This window comes from Arachis hypogaea, chromosome 16 (genome assembly GCF_003086295.3).
Source record: "Arachis hypogaea cultivar Tifrunner chromosome 16, arahy.Tifrunner.gnm2.J5K5, whole genome shotgun sequence".
NCBI classification, from domain to species: domain Eukaryota; kingdom Viridiplantae; phylum Streptophyta; class Magnoliopsida; order Fabales; family Fabaceae; genus Arachis; species Arachis hypogaea.
In genome coordinates this window covers 147,357,312-147,385,095 of record NC_092051.1, presented here as the reverse complement: position 1 = coordinate 147,385,095, position 27,784 = coordinate 147,357,312, and the positions used below count along the sequence as shown (strand labels likewise).

The 27,784-nt window shown below is 36.6% G+C and overlaps 4 protein-coding genes and 1 non-coding gene across 8 annotated transcripts; 1 reads left to right on the top strand and 4 right to left on the bottom strand.

Annotated features, from left to right (window-relative positions):
• On the top strand, positions 1-72 carry TRNAH-GUG (transfer RNA histidin (anticodon GUG)). Its single transcript has one exon. It is a non-coding gene; the product is annotated as a tRNA-His (tRNA).
• A 1,618-nt stretch (positions 73-1,690) lies between these two features.
• LOC112697683 (chaperone protein dnaJ 10) lies at positions 1,691-6,825 on the bottom strand. 4 transcript variants are annotated; one of them, XM_025750962.3, is made up of 11 exons: positions 6,631-6,825; positions 5,739-5,899; positions 5,246-5,305; positions 4,582-4,664; positions 4,336-4,495; positions 3,993-4,122; positions 3,563-3,721; positions 2,767-2,945; positions 2,594-2,674; positions 2,348-2,506; positions 1,691-2,246 (listed from the first exon to the last, which is right to left on the bottom strand). In XM_025750962.3, exons 2-11 carry the CDS (start codon positions 5,823-5,825, stop codon positions 2,136-2,138), a joined length of 1,209 nt encoding a protein of 402 aa, XP_025606747.1. In that variant the 5' UTR covers positions 5,826-5,899; positions 6,631-6,825; the 3' UTR covers positions 1,691-2,135. The 4 variants fall into 4 exon arrangements, with proteins under 4 accessions (XP_025606747.1, XP_025606748.1, XP_025606749.1 ...); XM_025750963.3 differs by having other exon boundaries at positions 5,739-5,870; positions 6,631-6,812; XM_025750964.3 differs by lacking the exon at positions 5,246-5,305 and having other exon boundaries at positions 6,631-6,816.
• An 874-nt stretch (positions 6,826-7,699) lies between these two features.
• LOC112697682 (uncharacterized) lies at positions 7,700-14,311 on the bottom strand. The gene is made up of 6 exons (XM_025750960.3): positions 13,775-14,311; positions 12,702-12,985; positions 12,506-12,595; positions 12,325-12,396; positions 12,006-12,125; positions 7,700-8,840 (listed from the first exon to the last, which is right to left on the bottom strand). The coding sequence occupies exons 1-6, from the start codon at positions 14,082-14,084 to the stop codon at positions 7,800-7,802; spliced, it is 1,917 nt and encodes a 638-aa protein (XP_025606745.1). The 5' UTR covers positions 14,085-14,311; the 3' UTR covers positions 7,700-7,799.
• A 1,538-nt stretch (positions 14,312-15,849) lies between these two features.
• Positions 15,850-17,754, bottom strand: LOC112697681 (sugar transport protein 10-like). Its single transcript, XM_025750959.3, has 3 exons — positions 17,186-17,754; positions 16,485-17,108; positions 15,850-16,320 (listed from the first exon to the last, which is right to left on the bottom strand). The coding sequence occupies exons 1-3, from the start codon at positions 17,636-17,638 to the stop codon at positions 15,850-15,852; spliced, it is 1,548 nt and encodes a 515-aa protein (XP_025606744.1). The 5' UTR covers positions 17,639-17,754.
• Positions 17,755-18,518: 764 nt separating this feature from the next.
• Positions 18,519-24,245, bottom strand: LOC112697680 (uncharacterized). Its single transcript, XM_025750958.3, has 6 exons — positions 23,771-24,245; positions 23,078-23,361; positions 22,742-22,831; positions 22,575-22,646; positions 22,233-22,352; positions 18,519-19,775 (listed from the first exon to the last, which is right to left on the bottom strand). Exons 1-6 carry the CDS (start codon positions 24,072-24,074, stop codon positions 18,672-18,674), a joined length of 1,974 nt encoding a protein of 657 aa, XP_025606743.1. The 5' UTR covers positions 24,075-24,245; the 3' UTR covers positions 18,519-18,671.
• Positions 24,246-27,784: the final 3,539 nt, after the last annotated feature.

Below are 27,784 nucleotides of genomic sequence, written 5' to 3'. Positions count from 1 at the left end.
GTGGCTGTAGTTTAGTGGTAAGAATTCCACGTTGTGGCCGTGGAGACCTGGGCTCGAATCCCAGCAGCCACATATCAAATCTTTTGTTTTTGCTCAAAATAGCAAAATTCTTGATAGTGCACTTTATTTTTTATTTATTTATTAACAATTTAACATGGTCAGCTTGACAAGCATGCCAGAGGGTGAAGACATAGGTATATTGACTTTTAGGAAATAATAAATTAGCATATGGGGAGTTGAAGACTAATTTCGTAGGTTATTTATTTAGCTACTTTGCTTATGTAAACGAAGGTGTTATTTAATCTCAAACCTGAAAGGTCAATCCTTTGAAGTGTATATACAACCATGTAAGCAAGGATCACTTATTAAGAGTTGGATTATAATTCACAAGTTATCTATTAGTTACATTTTTCAGTGGACAAAACTTTAGGATTAGATGAAAGGACAAACTTGAAAGGTTACATCCTACATATGACATGTGTCACGATTATAAAAGAAATGAAATAATATAAAAGTAATAACGTATTAATTAATGACATGTAGCATTTTGACATGAATGATAACGTCACTTGTCATAGTTTGGATCTTGTTAGTGCTCATCATAAGAGGAATCTAAGTCTGACCTCCTTATTAGTTGGAAGCCTCCTCAGGAACATTTCATCAAGTTGAACGTGGATGGGTCTTATTTTGATAACAACAAGTATCGGCTTGTGGTGGAGTCTTTCGCGACCACCTTAGCAGATTCCTCAAAGCTTTTTCATGCAATATTGGTAGTTGTTCCATTACTCATGCCAAGTTGTGGGGCATTATTAGAGGCCTCCAAATTGCTGCAGCAAATAACCTCTCTAACACTGTTCTTGAATTTGATTCTCAAGCTGCGATCAACCTCGTTAAAGAAGGAAGTGCCTCATCTCATCCTTGTTATCCACTTCTTCAAGATATCAGAATTGTCGCTGATCGGATAAAAAATTTAAGCTGGAGACACACCTCCCGTGAAGCTAATAGCGTTGCTGATTTACTCGCCAAAAAAGGACAAGAACTTCCTCATGGTGTCCACTGTCCACATCTTTGATGCTCCCACAACGATATTCAACATGCTCTGTTTCTTGATGCTTTTGGTGTCCCCAGATTAAGAGCGGTTGATTAGCTTTCTTTGCTTAGTGTTGTTTTTGTTTCTTCCTCTTTTCTTTTTTTGAGGTTTTTTTTTTTGTTTTCTATAGTATCTCCCAACAAGACAAGTCAAAGACTAATCCGTCGCGAATCCGAAGGTCCATCACTGGTCAATGGGTTGCTGTATGCACAAGGCGGGATTCGAACCCCCAACACTTACTTAAATGGACGAGTGAACCGACCACTTGACCAACCTAAGTTAATTTTTTTTGGGCCTTTGACCCGCTGATCACCCAAAAAAAACAAAAAATGGAATTTAGCAATATAAGGATACAAGGATTTGACTAAGGAGATTACACCTCCGTTGTAGTCTTGTCGACTTCCAGCAAGAGATGGAGATAATTTAAGTGTAAAGTTGTATACTAAACAGACTTTATTAGTCCTTTCTTTAAATGCTTTCCGTTCAAGTGTTCACAAGTTATTGTAGGCCACTCACTTGGCGCCCATCATTATTATAACCTCAAAAGGCACATGAAACAGAGTACAAAATCCTAATTTTCTTTTTTGAGTTGAGAGAGAATTTTCCTACACTTGGGATTTCATATATGAAATATTCTAGTTCAGGGAACATATATAGAGTAGGGACACACTTGGAGCACGAAGCAAAATACACATCATGTGTTGTTACAAAAACCACAAAATACCATATTCTATGCAATAAATTCTGTTTATTATCACAATCCCTAATAACATAGGCATTCCTATATCTGAAAAAAATAATAATAAATTGAGAGACAAAACACAAGGAAAGGGAAAAAGAGCCCGAGGGGAAACAACCCAATAAAAATAGACACAGAAATTACAAGACACCAGGGCAACGATATCTTTTGTATGGAATTATTGACAATGCATAAACCACAGCATTAATGCGAGCCACACATGAAGGTTAAGAACAAGAAGATGTGTGGTGGTGATGTGTTGGGGGGAACATATGATACAGGTATCAACCTCCAAACCGTCAAGTATCAATCTTTGCTAGTTGTTGCAGGTCTCTGGGCTCCGGGAGGAGCAGTCGGCCTGGGGAAGTTATGATCAAATTCCATGCCTGCAAATTGTGGAGCCTCCACATATGGACTCTAGATCCATTTGGTAAAAAAAAAAAAGACATTACAAAACTACTTTTGGTAATAACGATAAAAGAATAAAATAAAAAAACTGTTGGAGGTTAAAATTGCACCTGGGATACAGAGATAGCTTGATCTGAAAAATCACGACCTGCGGAATTCAGTGATGCACTAGGAGAACCAGCATTATTGTTAGTTTCATTTCCGTTCAACTTATGTAATGCTTTATTTACAACATTTTCTTCCTCATTCCCATTGGTTGGCTTTACCCTCTGTATTGACATCAACGTTATTTCACAATCAGTGGACAAAGTTAATAACAAGTACATAGAGGGAAACACATGGAAAAGAAAAATCACCTGGAAGATTTTGCCAAGAGTTTTCAACCCCTTTGCTCGGGCACGAAGTTCTTCTTTCTTGACATTGTTGTCTTGAAGAACCTGTAGTTAAACACATGATCTAAATTAAAGCAGGCCTAGAATCCATATCCGCTATATGAAATACAAGGTGACAGCGGTTGAGCAAAACCAACCATTTGACACACTCGTGAGAGCGTGGCTTCAATGTCGGCAACATTAAGTTTCCATAAAGAATCAGTCATTAGCTGCTTGTGAGATTGCATGTATTGTTCAAGCTCTTCTTCAGTATAGTTTCCTTCGGCACTGAGTTGCTTCTTCATATCCTCTTGCAGTTGGATCAAAGCAATGGCCCCTAGAACAAACCACCCAGGAAAACCAATTTCAAAACCACCAGTTATAATAATTTTTTGTCCCTTGTGTCTGTTTAGTTATTTGAATATAAAAGAAAAATGAAATATTAAAAGTAGATTGGATAATGTATGGTCCACAATCTGCAAAGGATTTGGATGCGCTATGATTTTGCAATCCCAAAATTAACTCGACCAAATCAAATAGTTTAGCCTGAATGGGCTTGGCTAGTGTATTTTGACCCCAAACAGTCTTGCTCAATATCTTTCTTCATAATGATAAGTTTAGGTAGGGAGAAGCACCGCTACCCCCACCAGGGCAAGGGAAGACCCCCAACCTCTTTGAGGACTCCCGAGAGGGATGACAAGTCACATTGTCCCTCCACAAAGGTCCTCACACTGCTCCACCCATAACCAACTGTGCTACCTCTTGTTGGAGTCATATACCATCATCTTTTAACTTCTATAAAATTATTTAGTAGGGAATACAAATGAGAATAGTTTAATGTGTAGTGCAATTGTGCAAATAACATGTTAAGATTAAAGTTAATATGTGAGCGCTGGAATTAAGAATCCATAGCATAGCAAGGAAGAGCTTTTAAGAGGTACAAAATATCATCACCTGTTGCTGCTGTAACTTGGGATTTGATAAAATGCCCTTTGTTTCTAAACCATTCAGCAACAAACGGCACACCCAAGTAAATTGCTTTCTTTCCAAGTTCCTTTGCTGCCTGCCTTGCGTATATGTAGCCAATTGTATTTAGCATATCAACACCATAAGCTGTAGAAAGACAACTAATTTATTAAGCAAAAGCAGACCCTGAGTTGATGTTGTATTATACACACTTCAAATACTTGAGATTAGCATCAGGCTAAGGTTTTACAAGTCAACATCTTAAGCATAACATGATTTTAGGAACAAAACAACTATACATTTCAACGAATTTTGTTCCAATAAGATGTTATTTGTGATAAATTGCGTTGAGCAGATAGATTTGCATCACTTTCACCTATAGAAATTAGTCTTTAAGCTGAGGCATAGTAGACACTACCTGCTTTGGACAATCGGGCTACTTCTGCTTCTGCATGATTAACAAAGTCCTCTTTGTTTCCTTGAACATATTGGTTGAGTCTACCTTTCAGTATCTCTGCAAGCTTTTCTTCTCTCTCCTTCTGAACAACCTGAATGAAGAATAAAATGTTATGGAGGGAATGTTCTATTCACTTGAGGCAATTAAGTAATAACACACTTTGGAGGGTGTCTGACCATTCTGAAAATATGGATTTAGTTACCAAGTGCATACATTAAACCACTTAATGTATTAAGTGAAGTATGGCAAAGAGAAAGCAAAAATAAGCTTGGAGCCATGATTGAGAAAGTTTGTGAAGCTGTACCCTCATTTTCTCTTGTAAAATTTTTGGATCAAATTGTTCCCCTTCAGTAAACATATCCATTGAGGCCATTGATGCCAACGCCAACTGGCCTATATACTCCTCAAAAAGTTCACTACCGAAAAGCATGGCAAAGATTGCTGCAGGGTCAATAATTGATTCGCTGAAAAGAACAGAAAAATATTAATCCTCACCATTGATGTTAAAATATTACTTAATATATTGTAAGGTTTAAAAAAGGAAACTAACGTTGAGATTCCCGATTTCCCATGAGCATCATAAGCTTGCCTTTGAGCTGGATCACTCAAAACTTGGTAAGCTTCACCCAAAACCTAATACCAAAGTAAAATTCCAAAATTAGAGTGGTAAAATGATTTGAACAAAGGTAAAATCCAAGCTATGCATAATGATTAATGAATACAATGGCTCAAGATAATACCAATTTTATTAAAGGCATACTCCCAACATGCAGCTCAGCCATTAAAGATAACAAAAGCATAAAAGGTCAATAAAATAAAAAAAATATTTGATGGTTGTGTATGTGGATACAAAACAAGGTAAATGTAAGTGAGGCTGAAATAGTTCAATTTATTGGTAGACTTGTTAACGATGACAGGTATACAACGGTTAACAATATTTTATTATTTAAGGTTCTTCACCGACCATGCTCAACTTGCCAAGTAGAAAAGGATATTATTGAGAAAAGGATATATTGTAGCCTTTACAACTCAAAATTGGGTTAAAAATAATGGGAGATGATGCCTTAATACAACTAAGACATGTAGAATGCCTCTACCAACTACATGAAAGTATAGTGAAATTTCTTATTGCAATCCTCTTACACACCTCACATGAAGTTTTACAATAAAGTGCCTTCAAAATAGCAGGTCTAAGTAAAATATAACACCCTCACCTGAAAATTTTGTGCAGCAAGTGGGTCATTTGGGTTTTTATCTGGATGCACCTGTCGTGCCTGCAATTATAATTTACAATTTGGAAATAGGCCAAAGAACCACTGATCTTCAGATTCAGTATCCAATATACAATATGATATTTGTAGAAATTGACAAGACTCAGCATCTCTCTTCTGGATTTCCAAAGTTAATCATTTTAGTAGAAGCATATTTCATGTCTATTGTATATTAGGCTTATTGCAGGGAAAAAGTACACAATTTACGTAGGCATCAAACCTACGCATCCACTGCTTTCAGTTCACTAAATGGAAAAAATTCAAATTAATACCTCTAAATTATGAGTATTGGAACAGATTGTAAATGAAACTAATTATTCAAATCATATAATATTAATTCTTCTGGGGAAATAATTAATCGATGTATTACATATGGCAATAAAAGTAGAAAACAGATGACGCCCACAAGCAAAGGATAGATAAACTAGACAATGACCTTCATATAATAAGCTTTCTTGATCTCGGCTTCCGTTGCTGTGGGACTGACACCCAGCACGTCATAATATTCCGTCTCCTTAACCATCTCAATGTCCACGAGCAGTAGATCAGTAGTCGGATGAAAGAGTGCCTATAATTATCAGATTTTAAGTAACCAATCTGCAAGGGTGAGAATATTTGGGACAATAAGTATTCCAAATTGCCTATACTAGCACAACATTAAGCATTCCAGGTTGGTTTACAAATCCTGTAATACTTTTAGATACATTCATTCTCATACATAATATTTGTTAACTACTCATTGAAAGAAGAAAACTTAGTTGTGAAATATGTAGCTGCTTGAAATTTGAAGGAATCACAAAAGGAGGTTCCTCCAATCGTGAATCAATAGCTGATTTTCATATAGGCACCATGCAAAAGGTTGCTTGTTTAGTAATAATGCAACAAACACCCGTGTCTGACTTAAATGCCAAATCAAATTCACCGAATCACAATAATACACGGTTTAGGGTTTTTACTAACCAATCATTTCTAAAATCACAGATTAAGAAACAGATCTATATTGGCGAAACCTAATTGACTTTTCAGCAAAACCCTAATGATAATGATAATAACAGTAATAAGAAAGAATATAATCAGAAATTGTGTCTTGAAACAATGGGATTGTGATTCCAAGGATCTTCATCTGATAATTTCGATCTTGGCTCTAAGCGGCAGTCAAGTGGCTACTGAATAAGCCCCTGCTGTTGACTCTATTATAGAGCCTTTGACCATTATTATCATTATCGATAATCATAAAGATTAATTTGGTAGTAAGCTCCATAACCACGAAAACAAAATTAGAATCAATAAATGAGGCAAAAAGACGGAAACATAAACAGCGATCTCACCAGGAATTAGCGGAAGTGAAAAGAAAGGATCGAAATTGGAAAGGGGGCTCAAAGGATTTGATTTCTGCCATGAGGCAGCTGCTGGCTTGGTTAAATGAGACCAGAACACATGGCAAAGGGCGAAAAGATGGACCAGTTTTATACTCGTGTTTGTCTTGTGGAAACCCTAATGCTACTTGTGTGTTTAAGCAGTATTCTGAAAGCCCAACTAAATATCCAACTTTGGGCCGAACATTAGGATTAGTTAACCGGAAAAAAAAAATGGAGGATAAAAATACTTCCAAAATATTTTAAAAAGCTATTATTTTGTTTGATGTTGTTTAGTTTTGCCGTTTCAATACTTAAAAAAGAAATATTTAAAAATGCTACTAAAATTTGTTTTTTTTTTTTAAATATTTTTGGCCGTGAAAAGATAGCGATAAACGTATCTAAGTTATTTTAGTTTAATTTTAGTCACAAAAATACTTACTTTAAAAAAAAGTGAAAAACAGCTTTTAAAAAAAGAAAATCATTTTTTTAACTTTTTCAAAAACACTTTGAATAATTTTTTAAGAAGTCACAAATTAATTTTAAAAATTATAAATATTAATACTGTATTTTTATTATCATGTAAAAGATAAAATAACTTCTAAACCTTCCCAACCGCAACCAGGACCTGAGTTATGCTTTACCTATTACCATCATTCAATATTTTCTATATTAAAATAAATGTAAAAAAAAATGGACTATGTAATATTATTAATTTATGCAAAAATATTTAGTACCTATTATTATAATAATCTAAATAGCACTATTATTTCTTTTACGATTTTAATATTAAAATACTTTCACAAGCATTCAAACGGATGTGTTTTCTTGTCACCAAAAAAAGAGGGGACGTGTTTTCTACTTTTCTATCTAGCGGTGCAGACTGCAGAGGCAGCTTGACTTATGTCTTCAAAGTCAGAGAACCCTTCTACAGTTCAGATTTTATGCTTCATAGCAGTGCTATCTTTTGCATGTAAAGAACATGCAAGCTCCGGAATTCCGTAACCTCAATAATCTCAAAAGATAACAGGCGGCCATGCTATTGTCAACTCAACAATGCCTATGTCAATATCACTAAAACAAGATAAACTACCAGTACTAGTCCTCAATCCATAAGTACCAAAGTTATCAAAACTACAATATCAACTCTCAGGTGAAGTTTTAGGAACACTTCCCTGTTGAGCAGCCTGTGCAGGTGCTCCTGCATTACCATCACCAGAATATGCCGGAGGCTGAGGATAACCAGAAGCGTAACTGTTGCTGTATGATGTCGGAGGCTGACCATATCCAGGTTGACCACCTGGAGCACCATATGGGGGACCATACCCTGGTTGTCCTGCACTGCCATAACCAGTTGGTGGAGCCCTTTGAGACCCTGGTTCCTGTTGACCGTAAGGTAGTGGCTGGGCAGGTGGTGTACCACCCGGCTTTTGCGACTGTGGTGGGGGACCATAGCCACCTCCATAACCAGATTGGGGAGGTGGATTTCCATACCCTGCTTGGGAAGTCGGGGGCACCCCATAGCCAGGCTGAGCAGTTCCTTGTGGAGGATAGTTGGCAGCATTTGGACTTGGCTGTTGGCCAGAACCATAACCTTGCTGAGACGTTGAAGAGGGCTGCACAGGTGGAACTTGGGTTGAATCACCATGTGATCCATAATTAGGAGCGTGGCCCTCTTGTGCTGTGTTGCTTCCACTGCCATAGCTAGGGGCTGAGCCATAACCTTGCTGTTGATCATATGATGGTTGCTGCCCATACCCTGATTGCGGTGGTGCATGATACCCACCATAGCCATCTTGAGAATAGCCATGCCCAGGTTGGCTATAACTAGAGGAAGGTGGTTGACTATAATTGTAACCACTCCCATCAGCAGGAGGTGCACCGCCAGGATTTTGCTGCTGTTGACCATAGTAATCATACCCAGAACCATGAGTAGACTGCTGGGCTGGTGGTGCGGAGGACTGGTCCCAATTGGTGGAGTATCCACCAGATGAAGCAGGTGGATAGCCTGCATATGGTTGCTGGTTATACTGGCCTGTTGGACCAGAGTAGCCACCGGGCTGCACGTAACCATAACCAGCTTGCTGCATGGGAGCACCGGGAGGACCCCAGCTAGATGGTGGCCGGGATTGGTAACCTTGCTGAGCATAACCACCAGACATTGCTGGATTTCTAAGACGATTCTGCAGAAGGACAAATTGCAAACACAAATAAAACGAGGAAACTCAACCAAGATATGGCAGTACAGACAGCAAAAGATGCACAAACAAAAAGACAAAGTAAAACATGCATCACTAAAAAAAAATATATAAATAACACGATTATAAGCCATAACTTAACAAGTTAGATTAAAGATTCCTTACAGGATCAGAGAGGGATATGAAGGCCTACATACCGTACCAGTTTGTGGTATAACTGAGTTACTCCAGCAGAAGAACACCCTCTCCCTATTCGAAATGAATGGGTACAAAAAAAAAAAAAAAACAAAACACAAACCAACGAAGCAGACAAGCATACTAGCTCTATTGTCTCAAAAGGCAATCCACTGTAAGTATCTCAATATATATAAAGTACTTTTGAGATAATTACACTATAATTCTATAAACTATTCACAATAATTCAACCAGCTAGGCTTTGATATAACAGGTATTAACTACATAAGAGAAGTAGGAGCAAATACAAATCCAAAACATACAGCTTGTCAAGATGACATCTCTTTGCTGCACAAAAAAAAAAACCCCTCAACCTTCCCTCCCCTCAGTAAAGACGTTAAGCTCAATTGGAACATTAAATAAACACACAAGTAAACCAACTAGGATTCAAATGGACAGGAAGCAGAGAAGGGAAATTATGACAACAGCCATAAACTTACCAAACTCAGTCCTAAAATATCAATAAGGAGTTACAGAGACTATAGCTGACAAATTATGAGAATAGGCATAGGCAACAAAAATAGAAAGTAAAAGAGCCTTCACAATAGGGAGGGAGACAAGCCACAGTGTGTAACATGGAAACATTTATGAAAAAGAAATGTAAAATACGTGAATAAGAAACCACTGATAAAGATTTAAAATAATAATAACAATAAGTATAATAATAACATCAAAAAATGTGTCAGGAATCCTGTAAGAATGACAACTGGACAGAAATATGAAAATAAGGAGTCAAACGTCAAGAGCCTCAAAGGATAAAGTTCAGTTTCATCTTCCAGATGAAACACTTTTTTAACTAGAGGATGATTACTAGAGCAATAAATAATGAACTCAAGCACAAATCACAATGTTTAAACAAGGCAACCATGTATTTGTTAATATAACCATTAATGTTGCATTCTCCTATCAGCTTAAACTTTTAGGATGAATAATTTCATGATATGGTATCAGAGCTCTATGTCCGAAAGGTCCAGAGTTTGATCTTTCGTGAACCCCAAAAGTGAAAAAATAGCAGAAGGCAAATAAAAGAGAAAAGAATGCCTATGCAAAAATCAAGCAAACCCAAAAAAGACTCTTGCTTGAGGGGAAGTGTTAGAAATATAACCATTAACGTTGCATTCTCCTATCAGCTTAAACTTTTAGAATGAGTAGTTTTATGACGGTGTTAACGAAATACCATGGGAAATTACAACATATGAGACCTCAATAAGTTAATAGCAACTATAAGATTGAAAAGTGGAAACAATAATAATTCGGGAGAGGAAAATAAAATGGCAAGAGCTTCAAAAAGGATAAGCTTCAAGTTATTCTGCTAAATTAGGTCCAGCATGATATATAAAATAGTTGTTTCAGGTATATATATTTTTTGAGCAATGGACTAAAAATGCACAAATGATATGACCTAAGATGATGTTAATACTCTATGAAAATATATATCCAGTCAAAATATGACAAAGCCAAAACATCAATAAGAGATTATTGCCCTTTAGTATATACCAAACCTGAGATTGACAGCCATACATTGGCATGCTGAGGGAAAACCAACAAAGAGAGTCCATGTTGGTATCACTAATGGTCCACACCAAAACAAACTAAACCCTACAATAGTCCCAATAACAAGCTCAGTTATGGACAAAACAATCACATAACAGCATAGCCTTGATGCTCCAAAGAGCTAAGCTAAAGCAGAGGACAAAGTGCATAACTTAATCACAAATAGGAACAACAGTCCTTAAAGAGCTTGGTGTATTATGCAAAAGAAAATTGACCAATCTAATTACAAATTAAACATGTTCACCGTCCCTTGAACCAATTTTCTGAAATCTGAATAAATTAATGAAGGTATATTTATGTATAAAATATACAAGATAAACACACCAACACAAGATAATTTGAATGAAGAAAACGTTGAAAGTTCTGGGAATTCCCATAAACTGTTATATACCAAAGATAATTAATCTGTACATGTAAGTATCATATCCATGCCCGTATTTGAGCCAGATAAACACAGGTTTTAAAAGAAAGGATGAAGAATCCAATAGGTCATAATAATAACTTCTACTGTAAATTTATTTTTTAAGGTGAAACTCACATGCAGTTGTCTTCATGTGAAGTTGATATTTAAATATAAAAAGGATAACTTCTACAGTAGCCTTTCACCCAATAAGATTTAACTTGTAAAGACCAGGCAGTTAAACTGTCAAAATTTGCAATACAACATCTTGACTTCTGACCATTATCATTGTTTGCGCAGAGCTTCATGCCGCTTTGATTATCCATGAAAAGTATCATTCTTTGTGCACCATCTGCTTTTAACTTTTTGTACAGGTATATTTAAAAATAAAACAGTAAAGTAAAAGAATATGAAGTTCTTTTGCATCTGCTAACAACAGAATCCCGATAAAGATAGCACTTACTAGAGACAAAATGATCTTAACCCGTTAGCTGTGAAATCACAAGCTCAAATCCAGTCCAGCTAACCCATTTTAAGTAGTCCAACATGCCAAACTTTTACACACTTTTACAACAATTATATACTTCACAAAATTCAAAAATTATGAGTTTTTCCCCTACAATACATGAAGAGAAGCAATAACCAGAAGCAAAATAGAGATAAATGTGAAGTAGCATGATGACAATTCTCATCATGTCCGGTTTTAAGTTTCAAGATCCCATAAAGTAATATGGACTAATTTGGAAATCACAGGTGCAAGTATCCATCTAGCAATCAGCAGGCAGTGACAAAACAAATATTAAATTACCTAGTCAACCCATAAACTCAACCATACTACAGAATTATTAACATATATATACAGAAAATAAAAGGGGCACAAATAAACTAGACTTGGGAAGTGGCAAGCAAAACATGATAACAATAGCCCAATCCAATAAAAAGGAGATGTGCACTACACATACCTCACCACTGATGACTTGATTAACCAACTGTTTTGCAGACTCAATTTGTTCAGGTGTCCCTTCAACTTTTAATGTTCTTTCTGTGGATGTGTCACCGGGGGGAAGATGAAGAGGAATAACCTGAAAAATACATAAAATGTCAATATCACTAATGACAGGTTGAAAGTCCACATCTCAAAAGTATGAGACTGTCATAGTCAAATTTTAATACTAGCAGTGATCAGAAACTACGGTCAAAGATATAAGGAAAAAATAAAGGAAAAAGAAAAAGGGTTTGGAATATAATAGCAAAAGAAGACAAATATTTGAAAGGGCAGACCTGAATTCTTGCTCCAGTCGAAGCTTGCATATTCTTGATTGTTTCCCCACCTTTTCCGATTATAAGGCCAACCTGGAAACGCATGACCAACCATCCACCAGATAAAGTTCAGAGAAGGTGAGAAAGAAAGAAAGAAAGAACCGGAGTTGAATAAAACCAAATACTTTAAACCTTCACATACCTTGTTATTTGGGATCTTCATCACAAATTCATCAGAACCAGCTTGTCCAGCTACTCGTCTAGCAACAATGCCAGAACCTCCGGATTCGGCCTATTAAAAACACAATAACTTACAGCATTAAACAAAACAATTCATATAATTACAACCTTTTTTCGGATGCATCACAAATTCATAAGAGTTCTGAGAACGTCAGTACCTCAGCAAGAACTTCATTGATGAGCTTCTCAGCAGTAGCAATGGCTTCAGAAGTGCCCGTAAGCTCAACTGTCCTAGTGGGCAAATTGGGGTCAGCATCCATGTCACGGGTAACCTGAATTTTTGCCCCAGATTGGAGCTGAAGGTACTTGATGGTCTCACCACCCTTGCCAATAATAACACCCACCCTTCCATTGGGGATATCAATCTTCTTGCTCGCACCCTGGTACCCATAAGAAACCGCAGAAGGAGAAATGGTAGGGACCGAGTACTGAGCCTTCACATCTGCAAAACCAAACATTCACTAAAAGATTAAGATTTATTAAGTTCAATAATATTTAAATTTAAATAAATTAACAAACTGAAGATGATAATTAGTGATTTCTGGAGTAACTTATTTTCAGTTCAAACCAATTTATAATCAAAATATTCTTGATCAAACTTTCAAAAGCAAAATCAATTATTCTATAAATAAATAAATTCAAGAAAAATTAAAAAGACCTGATCTGAGAAGTAATGTGTGTCCTGATTATCTTGAGTAGTGTCAAATCAAACCTTGTAGGAAAACCCTTACTAAGCCACGGAATCAAAACCAAATAGCTTAAAACCAAAATTTATCCAACAATTTAGCGAAACCCCTCTTTACTGATGTAACGAAACTTCACACAGCTTATAATCAAAACTTTCTCATCAAATGTAACCAAACTCCAAACAACATTAACTCAAAATTTCAAATGATATCCAAAAACATATCAAAACGCTCGATTACAATTAGATCAAAACTTGAGCAGCTAGTAATAGAAGTTTATGTGACAAAATAACAACATCTAGAACATAGCCAAAGTTTTTTGCTAAAAAAAAATGGTTGAAGAGCTAAGGATTTAAAAAAAAAAATTTACCAAGATTGAAACCTTCCGTAATAAAACCCTTAATTCTGTGAATCAGCTTATAATCGAAACTTTCTAGCCAAATCGAAACATGTACAGTGAAAACCTTACTTACCGATGGAATAAATGCAGAAACGTAATCACAATAATAATAATAACCAAAGACGAGGAGTAAAACCCTACTCACCACCCATGGAATCGAAACCCGAGGGAGGAGCTGTGCCGTTATCGACCTTGGGACGCTTGACGTCGAGACCCGTGGCTGCGGGGGGTGGGGCGCCGCTAAGGAGGCGGGCGGCGACCTCCTGTGCACGCTGCTTGGCGAGCTCGATGCCAGAGGGGGCCGGCGGAGGGACGCTGTTGTATGATGGTGGAGGGGGGGCGTCAGGGGAGGAAAAACCGCTTTGGCGGGCGGAGGGCGGTGGTTGTTGGTCGTCGTACTTGCGCTTCAACGAGGGAGGAGTGGTGGAAGTTTCATATTGCGATTCTTCCGCCATTGGAGAGAAGAAGAAGAAGAAGAAAAAGAAGAAGAAACCCTATAGACTCGAAAAATATGGAAAGTTGGTTCTCACTTCTTTCTTCACTACTACTACTACTGCTAGATTTTTATTTTTAAGCTGGAGCTGCTTCTTGTGTGACGTCACTGATCCATTTTATTCAAATCTTAATCCTAATCGTACGGTACCCTATCCATTATCACCCTTAAAAATATACATAAGAACTTAAGAAATGCATCTGATGAAGATAATAGTAATAGTAATTGAGAATGAAAGTGATGGATAAAATTTGGAATTAAGAGAGTGATAATGTAAAATAAAATCAGAAGTTAGAGTTATATTATGTTAGAAGTTTAGTTAAAGAATTTTATTTAATCTTTTATAATTTGAATAATTTTGTCTATAAAAACTAATTTTTCACACGTATAAAATCAATTTCGATTTTTTATGTTGAGTTTTATCAGCGTTCAAATTTTTAATGGTTAAAAATAATTATTTATTCTATAAAAAAAGTAAGAACATATTATCTAAAATTATAATAGTCAGAATCGAATAAGTGATTGAATCGATTAGATTATTGGTTTACTGATTCAACTAATAAATTACTAGTTAAATCAATTGGCTCAGTTTTCACGTAAATAAAAAATATAAAATAATAAAAAATTTAAAATACATATCATTACTAATATTTAAGAATAATAAAATCTCAATTTCAAAAAAATTAATACAAAAATAAACATAAAATTTGCTAGTACTACTACAATAGTATTTTAATTTGACACAATAAAAATAACAATCACATTAGTATATCACCTAATTAATTTACAAAATTTATCATCTAATCATAATATCAATAAATTTTAATATTAGAATCAAAATAGACAATTTTAATCACAATATTAACATTAAAATAAATTAAGCAGATTAATAATTTTTTTAAAAAAATTATATTTTTATTAATAATGATACATAATTAAAAATATAACTAATTTAAAAAATAAAAAATACAAAATTAAAATTAAATTAAATATTTATAAAATTATTTAATTCAAAATTTTCTATATAATTAATTTTTATTATAAATAATATTAAGAAGCATGATGATAGAGTGGCAATTAAGAAGTGCCTCAATCACGAAGTTCAGTTGGATTGGTTTTGACCTTATTAACGCTCGTATGCATTAATTTTATGAATAATTAAAATATTTAACTTTTAATTAGTAAACTTTTTAAATTCTTTGAAGGATTTAGAATTTAAAATTAGTATTTAAAAATTAAAATAAAAAATAATTTAAAAAATTGACTGTTATTAATTAAAAAATAAACCTTTTAATTATATTCATAATTTTAATTAAAATAAATTATAATTTTGTATGGACCAAAAAATATTAAGAGTTAATTTTCTTCGAGTATAAAAAATATAAAAAAGTTTATTAGTATTGGTTAAGTAAAGAAAAGGAAGCCAGCAAAATTAGATAGAAATAAAATTAGGATATACTTTTATTAGCATTCATAAAATCATTTATAGAATGGACATTTATAAAAGATTAATTTTATAGTGTCTATGAGTTGGTGTTTAAATTTAACTTAACTTATTTTTTGTGAGAAATTTTTTATAAATAAGCACCACCTTTTACACACCACCATAACATTCAGCTTTATAAAATATCTTGGTAACAACTACCAGAACAAATTGCTTGAAATCATTGATGGCAGGTTTATACTTGTTCTAATAAATTCTGATAGCCTTTTATTATTCCTTCTAATTAATTTGAAGGAGCAGCTTCAGAATTGTTGTAAGCCCCAGCAACGAGATCTTCACATTCAGGCATATACTTGTTCCAAAACCAGTGAGACTTCCAAACATAGTGCATTTCTTCAACAGGGACGTTCTTAGTCTCAGGTAACAAGAAAGCAATGAAAATGGTCATGACGAGCACCCAAGCAGCAAAGAAGAAAAAGAGACCAAACTTAAAGTGGCAAAGCAAACTAAGAAAGACTTGAGCGATGCCAAAAGTAAAGAACATGTTGATTGCCACATTAATAGCTTGGCCTGCTGGTCGAACTTCAAGAGAACATATTTCGCTTGGTACTAACCAACCTAGTGGCCCCCATGACCATGCAAATGCTGCCACGTATAAACAAATAAACACCAACAGAATGTCTGCTTCTCCTTTGTTAAATGATCCTTCCCCATTCAATCCAAATTTCATACCGATCATGATTCCAACCACAATCTACAATCCATGCATACAATAATACTCTTGCTTAGTCTCGTCATGCATACAAATTTTTATATAAATTTATTTGTATTTGAGTGAAAACTCAGGTACAATTAAATTTACGTAAAGTTAATAATTGAGAGCTACTCACAATCATCACTTGAGTTTTCATTTTTTACCTGAGAAACAAGCATCTGAGCGCCACCTTCAAGAAATAATAGCCTTCTTCCAAATTTGTCTACACAGAAAACAGAGACAAGTGTAGCAATAACATTAACACCTCCTGTGATAACTGCAGACATGAGGGAGGCATCATTGCCAAAGCCCAAAATGGTAAAAAGCACGGGAGCATAAAACATGATGACATTAATTCCGGTGAGTTGTTGGAAGAAGGGAATGAAAGAACAAAAAGTGAGTTGTGGCCTATATCTGCGTCTTGTAATGTTCTTCCATGGGTTTTCCACCTTACTAGCCGCCTCACTTGCATCAACAAGATCTTGATATTCCTCATCAACATTGTTAGTGCCACGAATTTTCTGTAACATTGTCTTGGCTTTTACGTGTTGCCCTCTTTCGATCAAAGAGTTTGGTGTTTCCTCTAAGAAAAGAGACCCTACACATAGCAAAACTGCTGGCACAGCTCCAACTCCCAAAGATACTCTCCACCCATTTTTGTACTTCGAGGTTGCATAGTTGATAAGGTTTGCGCCTAGGATTCCGATTGTGATCATCATTTGAAACCCAATGTTGAGTGCTCCTCTAATTTTTGCCGGAGCCATCTCAGACAAGTAAATCGGCACAGACTATTTTAACAAACAATTATTAGTCTTAAAGAACTAACTATTAGTAATGCATGTGGATTAATGATATCGTTTCTCACCTGATTGCAATATCCAACACCAAAACCTAAAAATATTCGACCGATGATAAGCATTTCAACGTTAACTGCGAAGCCATTCAACAGTGCTCCAACAAGAAAAAATAAGCCACCCAAAAACATAGATGGCTTGCGTCCGAACAATCTTGAGGTTGTGGCAGCAAAAAAAGAAGCTATTAATGCCGCAAGATACAGAGAGGAGGTGAACAATGTCAGTAGCTGGTTGTCAAACTTGCAATATTGATTGGTACTGGAATCATCCAGCATTTGTTGATATACAACCGGAAAGAATTTAACTAAGAATGGTTCCATAGATGTGACTCCTCCCGTGATACCAAGATCATATCCAAAGAGAAGACCTCCCATAGCAGCAACAAAACATGTAATTAACACGAATGCTGTCACATTTCCCTCATATTGTCGTCCACCACTTTCAATGTAGGCACCTCTTGCCATCTTGATATGATTGTTTTTTTTTATATATATATTTATATCTAGCCTTAACTTACTACAAAAAACACCACCGATGTTCTTCTAATTAATTATGTTTTAGCTTCTTTTTTTATACTTTTTTTTTTCTTCTTATCTATCTCACTGTTGTAGTGATGATAATAATTAATTGATAAACTATTCTTTAATTTATAGGGTATTATATTCACTAAAAGATTTCTTTAAATTTCTGTCTTTTTCTTTTTTTGGCCCTCCCACCTCAATGACACCAAATATGCTCTCTTCACACTTGAAATACAAAATTTTGGTTATTGTGTATCTGTCAACAACCAAACACGTTTATCCCTCTGTATATCTATTTTCAGTATTTTAAGACACAAACCAAACACACCTATAATAATAATAATAACAAAGTGAATTATCCTCTACCAACTCCTAAGCAATATTACACACTACTTCCAATAATATGAATTTAGCTTGTGAAAGTAAATCGTTGTTGTATTCTGTTTTTTTTTTTTTAACAAAGGATTTTGAATCTCTTACAAAATAAACTAAACTAAACCAACAAAAGAAAAAATCAAGGGAAACTTTTGTTTTTAGGGGGAAAAAAGTGAGATCCCGGATTCAAATTCAATGAACATTGTTGAAAGTTGACCTAAAATTCAAACACGTTTCGATGAATCTCACTACAAAAGTTGACAAGTCGAAATGTTTAGTCTCTCTCCAGTACCGAAATCCATCCTTTGAGCTCTAGTTGTCTCCTGTTTTAGCATATTAAAGCATGTGATTTGTCTAGATTAACATGTTGACCTAAATCAATTGCACTGACAGCAACAGTAGGATACATTAAGAAAATGTGTTGCTTATCAGTTGTCACGAATAAAGATCCATGCAAACTCGTCAAGTTTCGGAACTTCAATATCAAAAACAAATTAAGGCCACAATGTTGGAATATTATCTCAATGCGATACCTTTGCAGAAGTCGCACTACAACACACACTGTAGATAGTAATTCATAAATCTAAATTGAACTACAAAATCAACTCTGCGGTGAAGATTTTGGAACACTACCCTGCTGAGCAGTTTGTGCTGCTGCTCCATCACCAGAATATGCTGGAGGCTGAGTGTAACCAGCACCGTAAGAACTGTTGTATGATGGTGGAGCTTGACCATACCCAGGTTGACCACCCGGAGCACCATATGATGGGGCACCATACCCTGGTTGGGCACCACCATAACCAGACGGTGGAGCCCTTTGAGAACCCGGTTCTTGTTGGCCATATCCAGAAGGCGGAGGCTGGGCAGGGGGATACCCTGATTGCATATGGCCAGACTGACCATAGCCTGCAGCCGTACTAGGTGACTGTGACTGTCCATAAACAGGTGGAGTGCTGCCTGGCTTTTGTGATTGTGGGGGACCATAACCACCTCCATAACCTGCTTGGGGCGGATTGCCATAGGCAGCTTGGGAGGTTGGGGGAGCCCCATAACCAGGCTGAGCAGTACCTTGTGGAGGATAGTTGGCAGCATTTGGACTTGGCTGTTGGCCAGAACCATAACCTTGCTGAGTCGTTGAAGGGGGTTGCCCAGGTGGAACTTGGGTTGAATCACCATGTGATCCATAATTAGGAGCATGACCCTCTTGTGCTGTGTTGCTTCCACTGCCATAGCTAGGGGCTGAGCCATAACCTTGCTGTTGATCATATGATGGTGGCTGCCCATACCCTGATTGTGGTGGTGCCTGATACCCACCATACCCATCGTGACCGTAGCCATGTCCAGGTTGGCTATAACCAGAGGAAGGTGGTTGACTATAGTTGTAAGCACTGCCATCAGCAGGAGGTGCACCTCCAGGGTTTTGCTGCTGCTGACCATAGTAATCATACCCAGCACCATGAGTAGACTGCTGGGGTGGTGGTGCAGCAGATTGGTCCCAATTGGTGGAGTATCCACCAGCTGAAGTGGGAGGATAGCCTGCATAAGGTGGATACTGCTGCGATTGACCAGAGTAGCCTCCAGGCTGCACGTAGCCATAACCAGGTTGTTGCATTGGAGCACCAGGAAGAGCCCAGCTAGATGGTGGCCGGGCTTGGTAACCTTGCTGAGAATAACCACCAGACATTGATGGATTTCTAAGACGATTCTGCAGAAAGATAAATTGTGAACACAGATAAAACATGCAAACGCAACCAAGATATGGCATTACATACAGAAACAGTTGCACAAACAAATAAACAAGTAAAACATACATCACTAGAGATCTACATAGAAAAACACAGGATAAGGTTACAAGTTACATTGCAGATTCCATACTTGATCAGAGAGTGGTATAAGGGCCAACATACCGTACTGGTTCGTGGTAACTGAGTTACTCCAGCAGAAGCACACCCTCTTCCTATTCGAAATGAATGGGTACAAAAAGAAAAGCACAAACCGTAGAAACAGGCAAGCATACAGTCTTTATACCATCAAAAAGCAATCCATTGAGTAATATCTCAAAATATGGAGTAATATATTTGAGAATTGACAATATTAAATTATTTATCATTCACAATAACTAAACTAGCTAGGCTTTTTGAATAACATCTTAACTGCATCGGAGAAGCAGGATCAACCATGAATAGGAAATATATGTATATTGCCAATATAACTCTTTGCTCCTTAATATAAAAATGTTCTCTCAACCTTCCTTCCATCCAATCTAAGTTAATATCACATGAACAGGTCATCAAATAAAAACACAAGTGAAAAAACCAACTACTATTCAAAGTGAGAAGAAACCTGAGAAAGGAAAAAGATGAGAACAGAATTAAACTTATTAAGCTCAGACTCAAACTTATGAAGACAAGGTTGGATGAATTAAGAATAAGATTATTTTGTCAGAAAGGATGAAACACTCTTTCAAGTATATAATAGTTCTGTCGAGCAATGAACTCAAGCTCAAATCACATTAAACAGACATAAATATGATAATCTAATATCCAGATATAATGAGTTATGACACTATAGCAATTGGAAGAAAATTGGACAGAATAATGACAAGGAATAGAATAAAGTAAGCTACAAGCTTCACAATGGACAAGCTTCGGGTGATCATGACAAATTAAAGACCAGCATAAGACATAATAAGAAACATTGTCTTCAACCACAAGTATATAGCAGTTTTCTTTTTGCAATGAACTACAGCGCAAAATTAAAGAAGTCTAAGATGAAGTCAATACACTATATGATCATTTATATATGACACTGCTAAGACATTAAGAGTAGTTTATAGCCCTTCAAATATATTGAAACTGAGATTTAGAACCATACCATGGATTGCTGAGGGAATACCAACAAAGAGAATCCATCTTGGTGTCACTTATGGTCCAAACCAAACAAACTAACCCTCCAATAGACCCAACAACAAGTTCACTTACGGACAATCCATGGCTGAACAGGCTATTCATTAAATCAATTTGACCCAAAACCAAGAAAGAAAGTATAATATGGTAATCTTGAAGTCAAGAATAATATAAACCACAACAGAATACTAAGTACAGAACTTAACCTTAGTCAAGAAAAGCCCTAGAAAGGACATGGTATTGTATACAGCAAAACTGATCTAACTGATTCCGACGTAATAATATCCACCATCCACTTTATTCAATTTTTTTGAACAATAGATGTTGCAGAAATTCTCATATATACTTGTACATGCCAAAATAATTGAGCAGTGCATATAGCTATTTTATCCATGACAAAATTTAACTTCATAAGCAAGCATTTTATTAGAAGGGACATAATGAAAATTTATACCGTAGCTTCTGAGCCAAATCCATTTTAAACTGGGAAAGATCACAGAGCTACAGTATATTATCAATATAACTACTGGACATGATCAATTCAGTGTATCATCCATCTCTGTGAATGCATCTGTAATACATCTAAGATGGAACTGCAAACCAAGAAAGATGTGAAGCTATATGGTCTTCTCCTTCTGTTAGGTACTATAAAGAAATACCCAAAAAATATACCAGTTGCTAGAGACAAAAATGTCCCAGCAACTAAAAAGTCACCACCTTATTCCAGCTTAACCCATTTCAGGGTATCCATTCCAGTTTTTACACATAAAAACATAATATGAAAAATGGCAAGATCCCTGAAAAGAATCCTAACCCTAAAAGATTCATAGGCCAAACAATGCCAGAAATCAAAACAATTGCATATTACCAAAGTGGAAATCGTATGTTTTATTCCTGCAATGGTCACTGGTGTTCTTTTCTTTTTTGTTTCAATTAAAAAAATGCTAGACTTAAAACAGCACAATTACAACAATCGTCAGTTCTTTCAGGTTTTAGGACATAACACATTAATATGGCCTCATCTGGCAATTAAATGGCATACTTCTCATATATCCATACCAAAGAAAATACACAAACATAAATGTATCAAGTTAAAGCAAAATCATCCATCCCACATAATGATTAACAGATATCAACAGTTAATATGGAGAACACTTGAAAATCTATATTTTCAAACAGGATCGGACTTGCACACGGCAAGCAAAACTTGCTAGCCAAGGCAAAATCCAACAAAAAGAGATGTTCATGGAACATACCTCGCCACTGATGACTTGATTAACCAATTGTTTTGCAGACTCAATTTGTTCAGGGTTCCCTTCAATTTTTACTGTTCTTTCCGTGGATGTGTCACCTGGGGGAAGATGAAGAGGAATCACCTGAAAAAATACAAGAAATCATGATCATCGATAATAAATAGGAATTCCAAAAATCCAAATATTTACATTAAGTCAATTTATTAGTCAAGTCTAATATTATCAGTAGGTAATAACAAAGATATGGGTAAAGTCATATTTAACGCTTGACTTTTTTTTCCAATTAAAGAAGATACGATTCAGGATTTAACATGAAGACGACTAAAAGTAGTTAAGAGGGCAAACCTGTATTCTTGCTCCAGTGGAAGCTTGCATATTCTTTATTGTTTCCCCACCTTTACCAATAACAAGACCAACCTGGGGGAAAACAGGCCAACCACCACTTAAAACGGATTAAAAATAAAATATTAAAATATAACAGGAAAAAAAATACTGACAAGTTATTTGCATACCTTATTATTTGGGATCTTCATGGAAAATTCATCAGACCCAGCTTGCCCAGATACTCGTCGAGCTACAATGCCAGAACCTCCAGCTTCAGCCTGTTAGAAACGCAATAACTATTTGAAACTTCATATTATAGTTCAATATACTTTCAAACCAAAATAATTTCCTCGAGTCCTAACATAGAGGACAGAAGTACAGAAACATTCTTCATGTGAACAAAACAAAAATTGAGACATACTGATACTAATATGATTTTAAAAAAAGCTAGCAGCTATCTCGGGTTAGTAGCATTACAAGCGGGCCCAAAACTAGATCAATACAACTACAAGAACGATCAGTACCTCTGCAAGAACTTCATTGATAAGCCTCTCAGCAGCAGAAATTGCTTCAGGAGTACCCATAAGCTCAACTGTCCTGGTGTTTGAATTGGGGTCAGCATCCATATCACGGGTAACCTGAATTTTCGCCCCAGATTGGAGCTGAAGGTACTTGATGGTCTCTCCACCCTTGCCAATAATAACACCAACCCTTCCATTGGGGATATCAATTTTCTTGCTTGCACCCTGATGCCCATAAGAAACCGAAGATGGAGAAATCGAAGGTGCCGAGTACTGAGACTTCACATCTGAAACACCCCCACGCACATCAAAATATTAAAACACGCAACAAATAAACATGAATAAGCTTAAGGCAAGAAGCAGTGATTCTAGTTTTTTTTATTAACGATAAAAGCAGTGAATCCAGTTTCTAGTTTAGGTTATTTTGAATTTTAAAACAGCAAACAATAAAAAAACTCTTGAATCTAACATCTGACAGAAAAGATAAACTATTCAGTGCAAAATTAATAATAGAAAAAACAAAACTAAGCTAAGAAGTCATGTATGTTCAGATTAGCTTATTCTACACTCAAACCAACTAATTATCTAATGAAATCGAAACGTGCATCATGAAAACCCTCCCTCCGCAGGAATCAGAACCAAATCTTTTTATGCTCAGCAGAAAAATCGAAAGCGATAAGTGAAACCCTAACTCACCAGCAACGGAATCGAAACCGGAGTGAGGAGCGCCGTTATCGACCTTTGGACGCTTGGCGTCGAGAGCTCCGGCAGCAGCGGGTGGAGGGGCGCCGCTGAGGAGGCGGGCGGCGACCTCCTGTGCTCGGAGCTTGGCGAGCTCGATGCCGGAGGGGTCTGGCGGAGGGACGTTGTTGTAGGAAGGCGGAGGCGGGCCATCGGAGAATCCGGTGACGCGGCCCGAGGACGGCGGTGGTTGGTCGTCGTACTTGCGTTTCAACGAAGGAGGAGTGGTTGTGGTTTCGTACTGCGATTCTTCCGCCATTAGAGAAAAGAGGAAGAAGAAGAAGAAAGAGAAACCCTAGAGACTCGAAATATCGAAGCAGCTCTTGTGGTGCTACTCGAGATTTAGCTGCAGCTGATGCGTGACGTGACTGGGTTCCCTTATATATGTTGGAAAAATAATTAGATAATATAATTAATTATTCCATTATTTTTCCTTTTTTTTTCCGAATTTTCAATGATATAGATTTTGCGCTGTTGGTAAATGGTAATTATTCAAGTGTAAGGTTATTGAAGAAGGGGTATTTTTTTTTTTGACAAAAAAAAAAGATTTTTAATTGAAAAACTAGTTTTCAAATAGTATATAAAATTTTATAAAAGTGAATCAAAATTTAAAAATAAATCAGTGTTATACCTTTCTTTTTTCAAGGAAATAGTTAGTGTTAAGATAGTTAACATAAACGGGAGAGAAAAATGTTAAAATAGTTATTTCTTTTCTTAGATAAATGATTTGGGTTAAATTAGTCAAAAGGATAATAATAATAAGATGTATGGATTTTCAAAACCTAAATATTTTCGCAATGCAATAATGAAAATTTTGTTTTTTATAATTTTTTTCCTTATTTTCTTTTTTAACTTTGTTATTTTAAATCTTTTAAAATATTATTCACATTGGTGATTTTTTTTTTTAGTTTTTCACGGAATTCTCCGTCCCAATAGTACAAGAACTAATCCGTCGCAAATCAAAATTCCGCCTATGTTACACTTGCGGTACACAGCCGGTCCCAAGCCCGGATAAAGGATGAGGGTTGTGTTAGGTCTTCGGCAACCAACATAAAAATATAGCCGAACCCCCATGACATGAATCAAAGACATTATTGCGCTAAAGCTAGGTCGTTGCCCGGAAGCAACGCGCCGTATGGCTCGAATACGGTGTCAAAGTAAGAGCCGCTGCATCAGTGCCCGGATGTAGTGTTAAATGAGCAAGGGTTCTCGCGTTTTCGTGAACGGACGAAGGTAAATAAGCTAGTTCACAAAGTAAAAGGTAAAGGTCGAAGCGACAGAAGGTTGAGATTTGAGACATGAAACATAGGCACTCTAACAGGAAAGTCTATGGAGGTGGTGGATACTATGACAAGGAAGAAGATTAACATTATGTGCCTACAAGAAACGAAATGGGTTAGTGCAAAGGCTAAGGAGTTGGATACTTCTGGTTTCAAACTTTGGTATACAGGAAAGGTAAAGAAATAGGAATGGGGTTGGAATAATTGTGAATAAGTAGTGGAAGAAGGACGCAGTGGATGTCAAGAGGGTGGGAGATCGGATCATCTCTATCAAACTTGTGGTGGAGGGAGGTGCTTTCCATGTGATTAGTGCCTATGCACCGCAAGTGGGTTCGGACGAACAACACGAGATAAGGTTTTTGGAGGATCTAGAGAGTTTGGTTCAAGGCATACCTTTGGGAGATAGATTTTTTTAGGAAGAGATTTAAATGGCCATGTTGGGAGAGAAGTGACTGGATATGGGAGTATTCACGGAGGCCATGGTTTTGGGATGATCAATGCCGAGGGTAAAACTATTTTGGACTTTTCCTCCACCTTTGATCTTCTCATCGCAAATACATGTTTTAAAAAGAGAGACGAACATCTTATAACCTATAAGAGTGGCATGACAAGCTCTCAAATCGACTTCTTCTTGTTGAGGAGAGTCGACCAGAAATTTTGCATTAACTGTAAAATTATCTCGGGAGAGAGTTTGACAACACAATATAGGGTGCTCGTCGTGGATTTTTGCATTGAGCAAAAGTTGAGAAAAAGACATCATACGAAGAACCCAAAGACGAGGTGGTGGCGGATGAAAGGTGAGGAACAAAAAAGCTTCATAAGACGGGTAGGAGAAGAGGCAAAGTGGGATGGGAATGGAAGCGCGGAAGAGATGTGGAGGGAGATGGCAGAAGTTATTAGAAGAACAGCAAAAGAAAGTTTTGGTGAATCTAAATGAATAGAACCAAGAGACAATGAGTCCTTGTGGTGGAATGCAAGTATACAAGAAAAGATAAAGATAAAAGGGGAATGCTTTAAAGAGTGGTCTTTATGCCGCAATGCAGATAACTGGAAAAAATATAAGGCGGCTAAGAAATAGACAAAAGTGGCTGTAAGGGAAGCAAGAACAAAAGCATATGAGGGTCTCTACCAGTCTTTGGGCACGAAAGAAGGAGAAAAAGATATATATAGAATCGCAAAGAGCCGGAAAAGAAGAACGAGAGATTTGGATCAGGTTAAGTGCATAAAGGATAAGGATGGAGAGGTGTTGGCTCAAGAGGAGGAGATTAATGAAAGGTGGAAGAGCTACTTCTGCGAGTTATTTAATGAGGGACAGAAGACTCTTCCGAGCCTTGGTCGATTATGCACAAGGGAAGAAGATCAAAACTTTGACTACTATCGAAGGATTCGATACTTCAAGGTAAAAGAGGCTCTAAAGCAGATGAAAAATGGCAGGGCAGTAGGACCTGATAATATCCCGATTGAGGTTTGGAAGGGTCTTGGAGAAAAAGGCATCAACTGGTTAACCAGGCTTTTTAATGAGATTTTAATGTCAAAGAAGATGCCTGATGAGTGGAGAAAGAGCAACTTGGTACCTATCTACAAGAATAAGGGAGATATACAAAGTTGCGGAAACTATAGAAGGATTAAACTTATGAGTCATACTATGAAGTTATGGGAAAGGGTGATAGAACGGAGGTTGAGAAAAGAGACACAAGTAACAGAGAACCAATTTGAATTTATGCCAGGCAGATCTATCACTGAAGCGATATACCTATTAAGAAGGATGACGGAGAGGTATCGTAGTAATAAAAGGGATCTACATATGGTGTTTATTGATTTGGAAAAAGCGTATGATAGGGTACCAATGGAGGTCTTATGGAAGGTTTTAGAAAAGAGAAGAGTAAGGATCGCATATATTCGGACAATTAAAGACATGTATGATGAGGTCACAACTAGTGTGAAGACTCAAGATGGTGTGACAAAGGAATTTCCTATTGGTATAGGATTGCACCAGGGATCATCCTTAAGTCCATACATTTTCACATTAGTCTTGAAAGTACTCACAGAGCACATCCAAGAGCTTGTGCCATGATGCATGCTTTTTGCCGATGGTATCGCCCTTATGGGAGAGTCAAGGGAAGACCTAAATAAGAAGTTAGAGTTATGGAGAGAAGCCTTAGAAGTGTATGGTCTGCGCATAAGCCGTAACAAGACGGAATATATGGAATGTAAGTTCAGTTTGAGAAGGAAAAACCCCAATATAGAGGTGAAGATTGGAGAAAACATCAATACGAAAAGTTAAAAGCTTTAAGTATCTTGGGTGCATCATATAGGATAATGGAGAGATTGAACATGATGTAAATCACAGGATCCAATCAGGTTGGTCAAAATGGCGAAGTGCATCTGGTTTTATATGCGACAAAAAAGTGCTTCTAAAACTTAAAGATAAATTCTATCGCACCGCTATAAGACCGGCTATGCTGTATGGTACGGAGTGTTGGGCAGCTAAAGAGGAGTACGAACATAAACTGAGTGTGACAGATATGAAGATGTTAAGATGGATGAGCGGTCATACGCGATTGGATAAAATAAGGAATGAAGATATAAGGGAGAGAGTTGGAGTAGCACCCATTGTGGAAAAGATGGTTGAATCGCGTCTCAGGTGATTTAGACATGTGAGAAGAAGACCGATAGAACATCCAGTCAG

What these genes read in the sequence shown, in the direction of transcription:
- LOC112697683 (XM_025750962.3), bottom strand. Translation starts at nt 5,825, where the DNA reads ATGGTTAAGGAGACGGAATATTATGACGTGCTGGGTGTCAGTCCCACA. An exon ending in CTCTTGGCAAAATCTTCCAG is followed by an intron (nt 2,507 to 2,593) that starts GTGATTTTTCTT and finishes ATGTCAATACAG; the next exon opens with AGGGTAAAGCCAACCAATGG. An exon ending in AAGCTATCTCTGTATCCCAG is followed by an intron (nt 2,247 to 2,347) that starts GTGCAATTTTAA and finishes AAATGGATCTAG; the next exon opens with AGTCCATATGTGGAGGCTCC.
- LOC112697682 (XM_025750960.3), bottom strand. Translation starts at nt 14,084, where the DNA reads ATGGCGGAAGAATCGCAATATGAAACTTCCACCACTCCTCCCTCGTTG. An exon ending in TCAATGAAGTTCTTGCTGAG is followed by an intron (nt 12,596 to 12,701) that starts GTACTGACGTTC and finishes TGTTTTTAATAG; the next exon opens with GCCGAATCCGGAGGTTCTGG. An exon ending in CGACTGGAGCAAGAATTCAG is followed by an intron (nt 12,126 to 12,324) that starts GTCTGCCCTTTC and finishes TGTATTTTTCAG; the next exon opens with GTTATTCCTCTTCATCTTCC.
- LOC112697681 (XM_025750959.3), bottom strand. Translation starts at nt 17,638, where the DNA reads ATGGCAAGAGGTGCCTACATTGAAAGTGGTGGACGACAATATGAGGGA. An exon ending in GTGTTGGATATTGCAATCAG is followed by an intron (nt 17,109 to 17,185) that starts GTGAGAAACGAT and finishes TTGTTAAAATAG; the next exon opens with TCTGTGCCGATTTACTTGTC. An exon ending in CTCAGATGCTTGTTTCTCAG is followed by an intron (nt 16,321 to 16,484) that starts GTAAAAAATGAA and finishes CATGGATTGTAG; the next exon opens with ATTGTGGTTGGAATCATGAT.
- LOC112697680 (XM_025750958.3), bottom strand. Translation starts at nt 24,074, where the DNA reads ATGGCGGAAGAATCGCAGTACGAAACCACAACCACTCCTCCTTCGTTG. An exon ending in TCAATGAAGTTCTTGCAGAG is followed by an intron (nt 22,832 to 23,077) that starts GTACTGATCGTT and finishes CGTTTCTAACAG; the next exon opens with GCTGAAGCTGGAGGTTCTGG. An exon ending in CCACTGGAGCAAGAATACAG is followed by an intron (nt 22,353 to 22,574) that starts GTTTGCCCTCTT and finishes GTATTTTTTCAG; the next exon opens with GTGATTCCTCTTCATCTTCC.